This window comes from Ovis canadensis, chromosome X, assembly GCF_042477335.2.
Source record: "Ovis canadensis isolate MfBH-ARS-UI-01 breed Bighorn chromosome X, ARS-UI_OviCan_v2, whole genome shotgun sequence".
Taxonomy (NCBI): domain Eukaryota; kingdom Metazoa; phylum Chordata; class Mammalia; order Artiodactyla; family Bovidae; genus Ovis; species Ovis canadensis.
Genome location: NC_091727.1, coordinates 5,385,355 through 5,398,146, shown reverse-complemented (window position 1 = coordinate 5,398,146; position 12,792 = coordinate 5,385,355). Strand labels below are relative to the sequence as shown.

The window sequence follows — 12,792 nt, the reverse complement described above, 5'->3', positions numbered from 1 at the left end:
CTTTACAGTCTTCGCCTTCAATTATATGACATGAGCCGCTGGAGGTCAGGAGCCTGGTGTGAAGCCTCAAGGCATCACATGTGAGACACGGCTTGGCGTGTGCTGGCAGACGACCGCCCCTCCAGGTTTGCTGTGACGGGTGTCCCTACCCCATAGAATCATGGCCTCAGCTCTGGTCTCCTGCTGTAGCCCACCAAGGACAGCCACAGTAGACCCCCACCCCACTTCTGGGCACGAGATCATCTTCTCTACTGGAGAACCGTTGTTTCTTTTCAACTCTCTGGACTCAGACAGTTCACCTTACCATGGTGCACGTTAGAATATGGTCAGAGACGCAGGTAAAGGGCGTTAGGACAAAAGACAGTCAGCTGTGGGGACCAGAATTCAGAGATGCGGGTAAAGGATGTTAGGACAAGTGACATCAACTTGTAGGGGCCAGATGTTTTTTTTTAATATTTATTAATATTTATACACATTTAAATGTTCCCTGGTGGAATCCCTGGTGGCTCAGATGGTAAAGCGTCAGCCTGTAGTGCAGGAGACCTGGGTTCGATCCCTGGGTCAGAAAGATCTTCTGGAGAAGGAGATGGCAACCCACTCCAGTATTCTGGCCTGGAGAATCCCATGGATGGAGGAGCCTGGCAGGCTCGAGTCCATGGGGTCACAAAGAGTCGGACCACCACTGAGCGACTTCTCTCTCTTTCTCTCTATACACGTTTGTAAATGTTTTTTAATTTATAAGAATTAAAAAAAATTATTTGTTTGCCTGCACTGGGCCTGTGTGGTGGCACATGGATTTTTTTTGGTTTTTTTTTTGAGTTGGGGCATGTGGTATCTAGTTCCCTGATCAGAGATCAAACCTGGGATGCTTTCATTGGGAGTGGAGAGTCTTGGCCACTGGACTACCAGGGAAGTCCCACATGTTTGGTTTTTGAAGCATGTTTTTCTCCTGGAATAATTTTCTTTTTAACTTATTTGGCCTACCATTTCCTTTGGTGAATGAAGGTGCTATAATCTGAAACTAAAACTCAGGGCAAACCTCTGCTGGGAAGAGCCATCAGCAAGCTTTTGGAATCCTCAGTGTCACAGCAGTAGGTGTCACGGCAGCTTATGGAATGCTGCCCGCGAAGTGGGAATGATTTTGAGAAATATGTTGCAAACAGCCAGAGAATTCATGGCCAGAAGCATAGGGAATGCACAGTTCTAATTTATCCATCAGTCAATTCAGTTCAGTTCAGTTCCGTTGCTCGGTCGTGTCCGATTCTTTGTGACCCGATGCACTACAGCACGCCAGGCCTCCCTGTCCATCACCAACTCCTGGAGTTTACCCAAACTCATGTCCATTGAGCCAGTGATGCCATCCAACCATCTCATCCTCTGTCGTCCCCTTCTCCTCTCACCTTCAATCTTTCCTAGCATCAGAGTCTTTTCAAAAGAGTCAGCTCTTTGCATCAGGTGGCCAAAGTATTGGTTTCAGCTTCAGCCTCAGTCCTTCCAATGAATATTCAGGACTGATTTCCTTTAGGATGGACTGCTTCGAACTCCTTGCTGTCCAAGGGACTCTCAAGAGTCTTCTCCAACAACCACAGTTCAAAAGCATCAATCTATCTATAGCACATGAGATATAAGGTATTTTCATTTAGTAATGTTATTGTTGTTTCCAGAAATTTTGCTTGCATTAGCATGCCTGAGGGTGGGGTGGGCTGTGTGTGTGTGCGTGGTTCTGGGAGTGATATAGTTCATGAGAGCATGAATCAGGAGAAAGATGGTCTGTATTTACAACATCTGAGCTGCTGGGGTTATGGTTAGAGTAGCGAGTAACGCTGAAAATTTAATCAAGCCGCTTGATAAGCTGTTTGTTTCCCTGACTCTTTATCCAATCAGAATAAGCTAACAAGAGTGAACAAAATTTGGAAAAAAGACTTTCAATTCCCTTAAGCGGCACTCATTAGCCCCATGGTAAATTAGAACACTTTGCACATTAACGAGCCAGATTGCCCTTCTTTTCCTTCAGTTGAGTAAAACAAGGCAGCTGTCAGTTAAGTTATATGGCACTTGGTGCATATTTTTTATTTCCCTTGATGAAACCTCTGTGAATTTTTGTATCATTGGTGAGATACTACTGAGGGTATGAGGGTGTTCTTTCTCTCTCTCTTTCTAGGTATTATCTTATTCCAGAATTTGGTGTCTAAATCCAAAGCAATGAAGGAAGAGAAGAAAAAAAAAACACACACACACAAAAAAAACTCCAGGACTGTAAGGCACAGAACCAGATATCTGGGACCTTCTTTTTTAAAATTAATTAATTTTTATTGAAGTGTGTTTGTTGTTGAGGATCATTTGCTCAGTCGTGTCCAGCTCTTTTCGACCCCATGCACTGCAGCACGCAGGTTCCTCTGCCCTCCACTGTCTGCCGGAGTCTGCTCAAATATGCTAGTTCCGTCACAATGTGGGGCCTTCTTAATACAAATCTGTCTTTTTTAGACAATATTTGTATAGTCTTGTGTGTGTGTGTATCCATATTTATACGTACACAAGCATATATAAATGTGCGTATATAATAAGTACTTACATAAATGTGTTTTGTTCTTTAAAAAAATAAAGATGGTAAGCAGATTACGCAGGTCAGGTTCCTTTTAATTGAATCCACTAATTTTTTTTCCTACACCAAAATGCAGTTCCCTCAACCAGAGATTTTCAACACATTTTCATTTCTGTTTACTTACTTTTATTTCCTCTGAGGGGAGGTGGTTGCTGGCCAAGGCCTTTGTAAACAATATCTATCATTTAGTCACCTGCTCTAGAAATCAAAACAGGTAAGAAAAGCAGTTTAAAAGAAAGAAAGACATCTGAGGAAAGGTGAATGAAGGTTTTTAACTCAGTTAAGGACGCTTTATGCTAACCTGTTTCTCAGTCCTTACCTCCTTGCTTTTTTTCCTCCAAAATAGACTGTTTTGTGAGGTTGCTGTTGTTCAGTCGATAAGTTGTGTCCTACTGTTTGTGTCCCCATGGACTGCAGCGTGCCAGGCTCCTCTGTCCTCCAGTGTCTCCCAGAATTTGCTCAGACTCATGTCCATTGGGTCCATGATGCCATCCACCCATCTCATCCTCTCTCACCCCCTTCTCCTCCCACCCTCAATCTTTCCCAGCATCACGGTCTTTTCCAGTGCGTGGGTTCTTCACAGCAGGAGGCCAAAGGATTGAAGCTTCAGCTTCAGCAGTGATTTTGCAGCCCAAGAAAATAAAATCTGTCACTGCTTTCACTGTTTCCCCATCTCTTTGCCATGAAGTGATGGGACTGGATGCCATGATCCTAGTTTTCTGAACGTTGAGTTTCATTTCAGCTTTTTCACTCTCCTCTTTCACTTTCATCAAGAGGCTTTTTGGTTCTTCTTCACTTTCTGCCATTAGGGAGGTATCACCTGCATGTTGGAAGTCATTTATATTTCTTCTGACAGTCTTGATTCCAGCTTGGGATTCATCCGGCCTGGCATTTCGTGTGATACACCCTGCGTATTGGGTAAATAAGCGAGGTGACAGTTTACAGCCTCCTTTTAGCCTCTTTTTAGCCAGTCAGTTGTTGCATCTGAGTCTAACTGTTGCCTCTTGACTGGCATACAGGTTTCTCCAGAGACAGGTAAAGTGGTCTGGTATTCCCATGTCTTTACGAATTTTCCACAGTTTTTGGAAAGGCTTTAGTCAAAGCCTCTAGTATAAATCAGTGGAGCAGGAAGCAGAAGTAGATATTTTCCAGAATTCCCTTGCTTTCTCCAGGATCCAGTGAATGTTGGCAATTTGGTTTGCAGTTCCTCTGCCTTTTCTGAATGCAGCTTGCACATCTGGAAGTTCTCGGTTGGCATGACCCTGAAGCCTTGCATGCAAGATTTTAAGCATGATCCTACTAGTATGGGAGATGAGTGCAATTGTCCAGTGGTTGGCACATACTTGAGTACTACCCTTCTTGGGAATTGGGAGGAGGCTGGACCTTTTCTGGTCCTCTGGCCACTGCTGAGTTTTCCAACTCAAATTGGCTGACATATTGAGTGCAGCACTTGAACAGCATCATCTTGTAGGATTTGAAATAGCTCAGCTGAAATTTCGTCACCTCCACCAGCTTTGTTCATAGTGATGCTTCCTAAGGCCCACTTGACTTCACACTCCAGGATGTCTGACTCTGGGTGAGTGACATGGCGTTCTCCACAATTTTTAGCTTTGTATTCCCACATCCACGGCAGGATATTTCCAATCTGGATATAGCTTGGAGCGTTTGAACTCCAGTTTTGTGTGTCTGTGTATTTATTGTTCGAGCCGATTCTGGGGCTCAAGGACAGATTGGAAGTCTTTTTCACTTGAAACACCATGAGGAATTCCACCTTTGTGCTTCTTCAGCCTTCCCTCAGTGTCCAGGTGTGCAGAAGCCTGTGGATGGTCCTCGGTCCTGCCGTTGTGTCTCTCCCTCTCTTTCCTTTGGGCTGAGGTCTGAAAGCACAGACTCTCTTCTGAACAACGCTCCTGTTGAACACTTCATACCCCTCTCTCACCCTTCCACCCCACCCGGAATTTTCAAGCCTTGAAGCCCTATGTACTCAGGAGTCACTTTGGAGATGAAAGTGTTTCTGATGGTCCTTTATTTATTTACTTTTCACTTGGCTATAGACAATGCCAATTTGCAGTTCTGAAGTTAAAAATGGAGCCTCCCATTATGGGGGATGATCTGCTCAGTGTCAGAGTCAACTTGGCTTTGCATCCTGATTAGATGATAAATCCCAAGCTCCTTACATGTGGCTTCTTATGCATGTGCCATCATCAGTTAAAACAAAATAATAAGGTCTTAAGTAATCTACTTAAAGATTTTAAAACAACTGGAAAGATTTCCTGATTCCGTCCAAACTTCTTGGTTTGGTTTAGTCACTAAGTTGTGTCTGACTCTTGCGATCCCATGGACTGAGAACCTACTGGGCTGCTCTGTCCATGGGGTTCTCCAGGCAAGAATACTGGAGCAGGTTGCCATTCCCTTCTCCAGGGGATCTTCCTGACCCAGGAATCAAACCCAGGTCTCCTGCACTGGCAGACAGCTGACCACCAGGGAAACCCATGGGTTTCTTACTATAATTTCTTACTATAAACCCAAACTTCTTACTATATGCATAAAGGCTGTGTGTGTGTGTTCTGTGCTCAGTCATGTCCGACTCTTTGTGACTCTATAAATTGCAGCACAGAAGGCTCCTCTGTCCATGGGATTGTCCAGGCAAGAATCCTGGAGTGGGTTGCCATGCCCTTCTCCAGTGGATCTTCCCCACCCAGGGATCGAACACATTGCAGGCAGGTTCTTTACCGTGGAGCCACCGCGGAATCCTGTGGGTTAATGATATGCATACAGAGATTTGCTTCGCTTCCAAAACAAATCCGATCCAGCTGGTCCTCATCAATGGTAACTCAAGGGCGTTCATCCCCAAGGCTCGGATTCTCAGAAGGACGGTGTCGTCTTGGGGAAGTCCACGCTCACTGTCTTCACGTGGGAGGGATGCAGTCTCCACGTGCTGACCAGGGCCATTCTCTCTGCAGAAGTGGGTGGACGGAAGCTTCACCAACAGCCTGCCAATCCTGCCGGTCGGCCGCACAGTGACCATCTCCCCGTTCAGTGGGCGACTGGATGTCTCCCCACAGGATAAAGGGCGGCTGCATTTCTACCTTAGCGTCACCAACCAGGAAGTACTGGTGAGTCCTGACGTGCCCCGACCGCCACAGACCCCCTGAAGCTCTCCGCATGCTTCCCACACTTGGCAGCTCCATTGTATGTACAGATTTGCATGCATATTCTGTTTTAATTTACTTATTTTAATTGGAGGCTAATTACTTTACAATATCGTAGTGGTTTTTGCCATATTTTAAATGAGTCACAACATATGTCATGCGTATGGACCTAGGTACCTATAGACTGTGAGTGTGCAATCTTTTTTTTTTTTTTAACTATTGTTGAACTGTCTCTGTGGGACATTTCCCATTTCTTCACTTATTTTTCAGGTCAGCATACTTGGCAAGTTTTCAATGCAGTTTTATTTATTTATTTTTTTAAAAGACTTATTTACTTACTGGTTGTCTGCATTAGATCTTAGTTGCAGTGGGCAGGCTCCTTGTTTCAGCGAGAGGTCTCTAGAGCTCACAGGTTCTCTAGTGTGGCTGGAGAGCCTAATTCCAGAGTGCATGGACTCTGGTTGTGGCACTTGGGCTCAGTAGTGGAGGTGCTTGGGCTCAGTAGTGGAGGTGCTTGGGCTCAGTAGTGGAGGTGCTTGGGCTCAGTAGTTGAGGTGCTCGGGTCCCCTGTGGCATGTGGGACCCTTAGTTCCCCCCATAGAGATTGAAACCTATGTCCCCTGCATTGGAAGGCAGTCTGAACCACTGGACCACCAGGGAAGTGCAATTTTTTTTTTTTTTAGATTTTTTTTTTTTAATGTGGACCATTAATTTTTTTAAGAGTCTTTTTTGAATTTGTTATAATATTGCTCCTGTTGTTTATATTCTGTTTTTTTTTTTGCCACATGGAATGTGGGATGCTACCTCCCTGGTGGTGGTGGTGGTGGTGATGGTAGTGGTGGTGGTGGTGATGGTGGTGATGGTTTAGTTGCTAAGTCGTGTCCGACTCTTGCGACCCCATGGACTCGACTCTTACGACACCACGGACTATAGCCCGCCAGGCTCTGCTGTCCATGAGATTCTCCAGGCAAGAATTCTGGAGTGGATTGCCGTTTCCTTCCTGGTAGGGCCCTAAGTTTTCTGCTAATGTTTTTACATACTTATCATTGCCACCTTTTAAAACAATTAAATGATCTCATTCACAACTGTACTGAGGGGACTTCCTTGGTAGTCCAGTGGTTAAGACTTCTAAAGCAGGGGATATGCCTTGGATCCCTGGTCAGGGAGGTAGGTGAGGAAGGAAATGGCAAAAATGTTGATTCCCTCAATCTAGTCAAAAATTAGTTCTCAACAGGGAGTGATACTATATACAGGCGCGTGCGTGCTAAGTCACATCCGACTCTTTGCAACCCCGTGGACTGTAGCCCCCGAAAGTGAAAGTGTTAGTTGCTCAGTGGTGTCTGACTCTTGGTGACCCGATGGACTGTAGCCTCTGTCCACGGAGTTCTCCAGGCAAGAATGCTGGAGTGAGTTGCCATGCCCTCCTCCAGGGCATCTTCCCCACCCAGGGATCGGGCCTGTGGCTCCTGCATTGGCAGGAAGATGCTTTACCTTTGGAGTCACCAGGGAAACCCATTATATGCAGGAGACACTGGCTAAGTCGGGAACGTGTACCGGCATCTAGGGATAGAGCTCAGGGATGCTGTCAGCATCCTACAGTGTGCAGGACAGACGCCCCCGCAGAGAAGCATCTGGCCCCAAACGTCAGTGGTCCCCAGGCTGAGAAACCCTCTTGCAGTCTACGTGTGGAGTGGTGTGTTTTGTTTTGTATTGAGGGGTGGGGAGTATGCTGGGGCTTAGTTGCCATGCAGGCTTTTCTCGAGTTGCAGAGAGCAGGCTTCTCATTGCAGCAACTTCTCATTGCAGCGGCTTCTCGAGTTGCAGAGTACAGGCTCTAGGGCATACGGGCTTCAGTAGTGGTAGCACGTGAACTCAGCAGCTGCAGCTCCCAGGCTCTCAGGCACAGGTTTAATAATCATGGTGCACAGCCTTAGCTGCCCTGAGATGTGTGGGCTCTTCCGGGACCAGGGATCCAACTTGCATCCACCTCACTGGCAGCCAGATTCTTTACCACCAAGCCATCAGCAAAGCCCGCAGTTCAGATTTTAAGATTATTTTGTTTATACTGACTGGAAAGCCCTGCAGTTCACATTTTAAGATGATTTTCTTCCTACTGCTATATATATATTGTTTTGCATTGCTAATAGTATGTATAACAAGCAGGCTTTGCTTACAGAAGGTTGACTGACCAGCCCTGTCATATCCTACGGTGCCCGTGTGTCTTTCTGTCCTAGCTGTCGGTGGCAAACTTGGTGAGACTCAACCGGGCCCTCTTCCCACCAAGCAGGAGGACAATGGAATCACTCTATCAATGGGGCTTTGATGACGCCAGCAGGTTTTTACTTAAAGAAAGTTGGTTTGAGTAGGACGCTTACAACTTGTTAATGGAGAACACAGTTCTTCAGGGAGGTTTCTAATTAAATCCTTTTGTAAAAGCCTATCATCACTATCAATTTTATTATGAGTTTTATAATGCTTGCAACTTTTAAAAATTTTGTTTTGAGGAATAGCCAATTTTCAACGTTGTGATGGTTTCAAGTGGACAGCAAAGGGACTCAGCCATACGTATGCATGCATCCCTTCTCCCCCAAACTCCCCTCCCATCCAGGCTGCCGCATGACACTGAGCAGAGTTCCCTGTGCTGGACAGCAGGGCCTTGCTGGGTCTCCGTGTTAAACACAGCAGCGTGTCCACGTCCATCCCAAACTCTCTAGCTACCCCTTCCCCCATCCTTCCCCCTGGGAACCATCAGGTTATTACAGAGGATTGAGCAGAGTTCTCTGTGCTGGACAGCAGGTGCCTGTTGGTTATTCATTTGAGATATACCAGTGTATATAGGCAATCATAAGTTCACTCACTAAGTCTGTGAGTTTATTTCTGTTCTGTAAGTAAGTTCGTTTGTATCATTTCTTTTTAGATTTTGCATGTAAGAGATGCCATACAATAGTTCTCATTCTCTGCTTCACTTCACTTGGTGTGACAATCTCTCGGTCCATCCGTGGTGCTACAGATTGGCATTAATTTCTTCATTTTGACGGCTGAGTCATATCCCACTGAATCAACACCCCTGGTGCCTCAGACAGTAAAGAATCTGCCTTCAAAGCAGGAGACCCGGCTTCAGTTTCTGAGTTGGGAAGATCCCCTGGAGGAGGGAATGGCAACCCACTCCAGTATTCTTGCCTGGAGAATCCCATGGACAGAGGAGTCTGGCGGGCTAGTCCGTAAGGTCTCAAAGAGGTCAGACAGCAGTGACGGAGCATGCTCGCATACACAGCGTGGACAGGTCCATCCCAAACTCCCTAACTGTCCCTTCCCCCATATCATTCCCTCCCATCCCCCTGCTGGGCAACCGTAAGTTCATCCTCTAAAGTCTATGAGTCTCTGTTTTGTAGGTAAGTTCATTTGTACCATTTCTGTTTCGATGCCACACCTAAGGGATGTCATGCACTATTTCTCCTCCTCTGTCCGACTTAATTCACTCACCGTGACCCTCACTAGGTCCACCCATGCCGGAAGTAGCATTATTTCATTTTTTTCACGGCCGAGGAATATCCCATTATATGTATGTACAACATCTGTCTGTCTCATCGACAGAGGAAAGGTCAGCATGTTAGACTTTTAAACAGTGTATCGTCCCCATACTGCATGCCTTTGACCTTATTAGTGGGAGGATCGTGTAAGATGCTTGAAAAGTCTGTGGAGCATCAGCTTTCTTACATGTGGGAGTAAGTGTTAGTCACTCAGGCATGCCCGACTCTTTGCAACCCCATGGACTGCAGCCCGCCAGGCTCCTCAGTCCATGGGATTCTCCAGGCGAGGTTTCTGGAATGGGTTGCTGTTTCTTTCTCCAGGGGATCTTCTCAACCCAGGGATTGAACCCAGGTCTCCTGCACTGCAGGGAGATGCTTTACGGACTGAGCTACAGGGGAAGCCCCTGCAGCTACAGAGACATAATAGAGCACTTTGACCTGCAGCCCCGGGGTTCTCCAGGTGTGTCCTGACAGCCCCTCACCTGAACCCATCACAGCTGCGTGGCGTTCGATGGTTATAGCACGTCCTCGGGCACCGTGCTAACAGAAATGGATGCTGTCACCAATGTCTCCACGTTCCTCAGCTCTTCAAAGCACCCCCTAGGAGAGGCGTCTGGAAACCCTGGAGAAACTTTCTGACCCAGATCCTGATACGCTGGCACGGCTGTTATCTGTGACCGGCAGCTCAATAAGTTCCCAGTTGCCCGCTGAGGCCGAGTCCTACTATCTTTGAATCTGTCATGTAAAATTTCATCAGTCATTTCTTCGTTGCCGTAACACTCTTCACTTTGTAACTATGGTAACCCACTGCTTCCACAGACGATTAGAGAAAAGAGATTTGAGGTTAAATAATGCACTCAAGGAGCAAGCCATATATTAAAAAAAAAAAAAAAAAAACTCTTACATTCTGGTTTCCTGATACTGGGCATCATGTGTGCATACGTGAAGCTGGGAAAGAAAGAACCATGAGGCTCTGGGTGTTGAATTAGGATTTTAAACAGGCCTGGGCAGTTACAGTGGAGCCTTGTTGTCATAAAAGCGACTTGTGTAACTCAGTGAAGCTCTGAAGTGCTTAGTCACTCAGTTGTGTCTGACTCATTGCAACTCTCTGGACTGTAGCCCACCCAGCTCCTCTGTCCATGGGATTCTTCAGGCAAGTATACTGGAGTGGGTTGTCATTTCCCCATCCAGGGGATCTTCCCGACCCAGGGATGGAACCCACTTCTTCTGCACTGGAGGCGGATTCTTTACAAGCCATGCCATGCAGGGGCACACTAGAGGGACGGGTCACGGTGAAGAGTTCCGATACAATGTGGTCCACTGGAGGAGGACATGGCAACCGACTCCAGTATTCTTGCTGTGAGTACCCCATGAACAATATGAAAAGGTTTCAGTTATGCTGCTTTTTTTTCCTGATTAAAACAGATACACGTAATTACTTATGCATATAAATATTAATCATAGAAATATTTTTGGTTCTCAGGCACTTCTTTTACAGTTGAGGCACTGATTATCAGGGAAATTCAGGGTTTAGCGTTTTTCTTGCCTAAGTTATGTCTGCACTGTCATAAAATTTTTTGAAGTGATTGCCAACATAACTTGAAGCAAGAACGAAAGCAATTACTGGAGATTAGGAAAAGTGGATAAATTTTATTAATGATGATTCTTTGTTGTAGTTCAGTCGCTAAGTTGTGTCCGACTCTTTGCAACCCCATGGACTGCAGCACACCAGGCTTCCCTGTCCTTTACCGTCTCCAGGAGTTTGCTCACGCTCATTGCGTTAACAATGCCATCCAACCATCTCATCTTCTGTCGCCCCCTTCTCGTACGTTCAGTCTTTCCCCGCATCAGGGTCTTTTCCGAGTCAGTTCTTCGAATTAGGTGGCCAAACTACTGGAGCTTCAGCATCAGTCCTTCCAGTGAACACCCAGGACTGATCTCCTTTAGGATGGACTGGTTGGATCTCCTTGCAGTCCAAGGGACTCCTCAAGAGTCTTCTCCAGCATCACAGTTCAAAAGCATCAGTTCTTCGACGCTCAACCTTCTTTTTGGTCCAACTCTCACATCTGTACGTGACCACTGGAAATTGTATAAGAGTAGTCATAATTATTATTTTATTGTCACTTTATAATCCTACCGAAAGTAGTTTTTATTACTATTAAATTATTAATATTTACAGACAGTTTAAGTGGGCTGAGTTCACCATGAAATCACTCACCAGGTACTTCATTTTGCTTTTGCTGACTCAGCTCAAAGCTTTGCCAGCTGCATGCTCATCCATACATCTGTGTGTCCTCAGATATGTCCCCTTGGGATAATTCCTCTGCTGATCTTTTTTTTTTATTTAATCTCCCTTGCTCTTGATTGACTTCAAAAGGGGCAAGAATACGACTCAGTCTTCTCCTTGCTGTCGAAAACCTTTCGACTGTGAAGTCCTGCGCTACTTGGAGTAACACATCCAACTTGATCTTGAAATAAAGTAGTTTTTCGAATGAACGGACGAGGGAAGGGATCCGTTTCACAGCCACTTTGCAGGGCTTTTAGCACAGGATGCCCAGAATCGATGGTAGGAGATGGGGGAAGTCGTCTTCCCTAGAGAGGCATCTCAGTCCATACGGGTGGTCCTAACAAAACTACAAACCCTTCTCCCTGGTATAGATGCTAGCAAGTCCAAGATCAAGGCCCTAGAGAGTTTACCTTTCTCCCTGGGCTAGAAACTAGGAAGTCCGAGATGAAGGCACTGGAGACTTCCCTGGAACTCTAGTGGTTAAGACCTCCCCTTCCAATGTAGGAGGCTGCGAGTTCTATCCCTGGTCAGAGAACTTAAGATCCCACATGCCTCCAGGCCAAAAAAACCAAAATGTAAAACAGCAGCAATGTGGTAAGAAGTTCAATAAAGAGTTTAAAAACGGTCTACATTTTAAAAATGTCTCTTATTGAACAAACAAGCATCAAGATACTGTCTGGTTCAGTGTCTTCACTTGGTAGAAGGGGTGAAGAAGGTTTCTGGGGTACTTTTGTAAGGACGCTAATCCCGTTTATGAGGGCTCAACCCCCACCATCTAACCACCTCCCCAAACCCCCACTTTCTGTTACCATCACGTTTTCCATGTTTGAGTGCCGTGTCCTGCTTCTTTCAAGTCCATGGCCTATAACCCACCAGGCTCCTCTGTCCATGGGATTCTCCAGGCACGAATACTGGAGTGGGTTGCCATGCCATTTTCCAGGGGATCTTCCCAACCCGGGATCAAACCTGCATTTCCTATGTTGGGAGGCAGATTCTCTGCCGCTGAGCCAACAGGGACCATCACATTGGGGGTTAAGAGTTCAACATACGCATTTTTGGGACATAGCCTGGCGTGCTGCAGTCCATAGGGTTGCAAAGAGTCGGACACGACTGAGCGACTGAACTGAACCAACTGACACCTGCAGTCTGCAGCTCAAAGGGAGTTAGAGTCACTGCTGTGCAGTGAGGGGAGGGTTAGGGTTAGGGAGGCGTGTGTACACA

The 12,792-nt window shown here is 46.1% G+C and overlaps 1 protein-coding gene across 4 annotated transcripts in view; it reads left to right on the top strand.

Moving 5' to 3' along the window:
- The window catches only part of PNPLA4 (patatin like phospholipase domain containing 4), a 125,032-nt gene that overhangs the window by 34,238 nt on the left and 78,002 nt on the right, over positions 1-12,792 (top strand). For 3 of the 4 annotated variants that reach the window (XM_070289699.1, XM_070289701.1, XM_070289700.1), the window contains 2 exons: positions 5,566-5,718; positions 7,989-8,194. In XM_070289699.1, the coding sequence (XP_070145800.1) occupies positions 5,566-5,718; positions 7,989-8,120 (285 nt within the window). In that variant the 3' untranslated portion in view covers positions 8,121-8,194. Of the gene's footprint in view, positions 1-5,565; positions 5,719-7,988; positions 8,195-12,792 lie in introns of those variants that run through there. The other variant, XM_070289702.1, reaches the window with a different exon arrangement.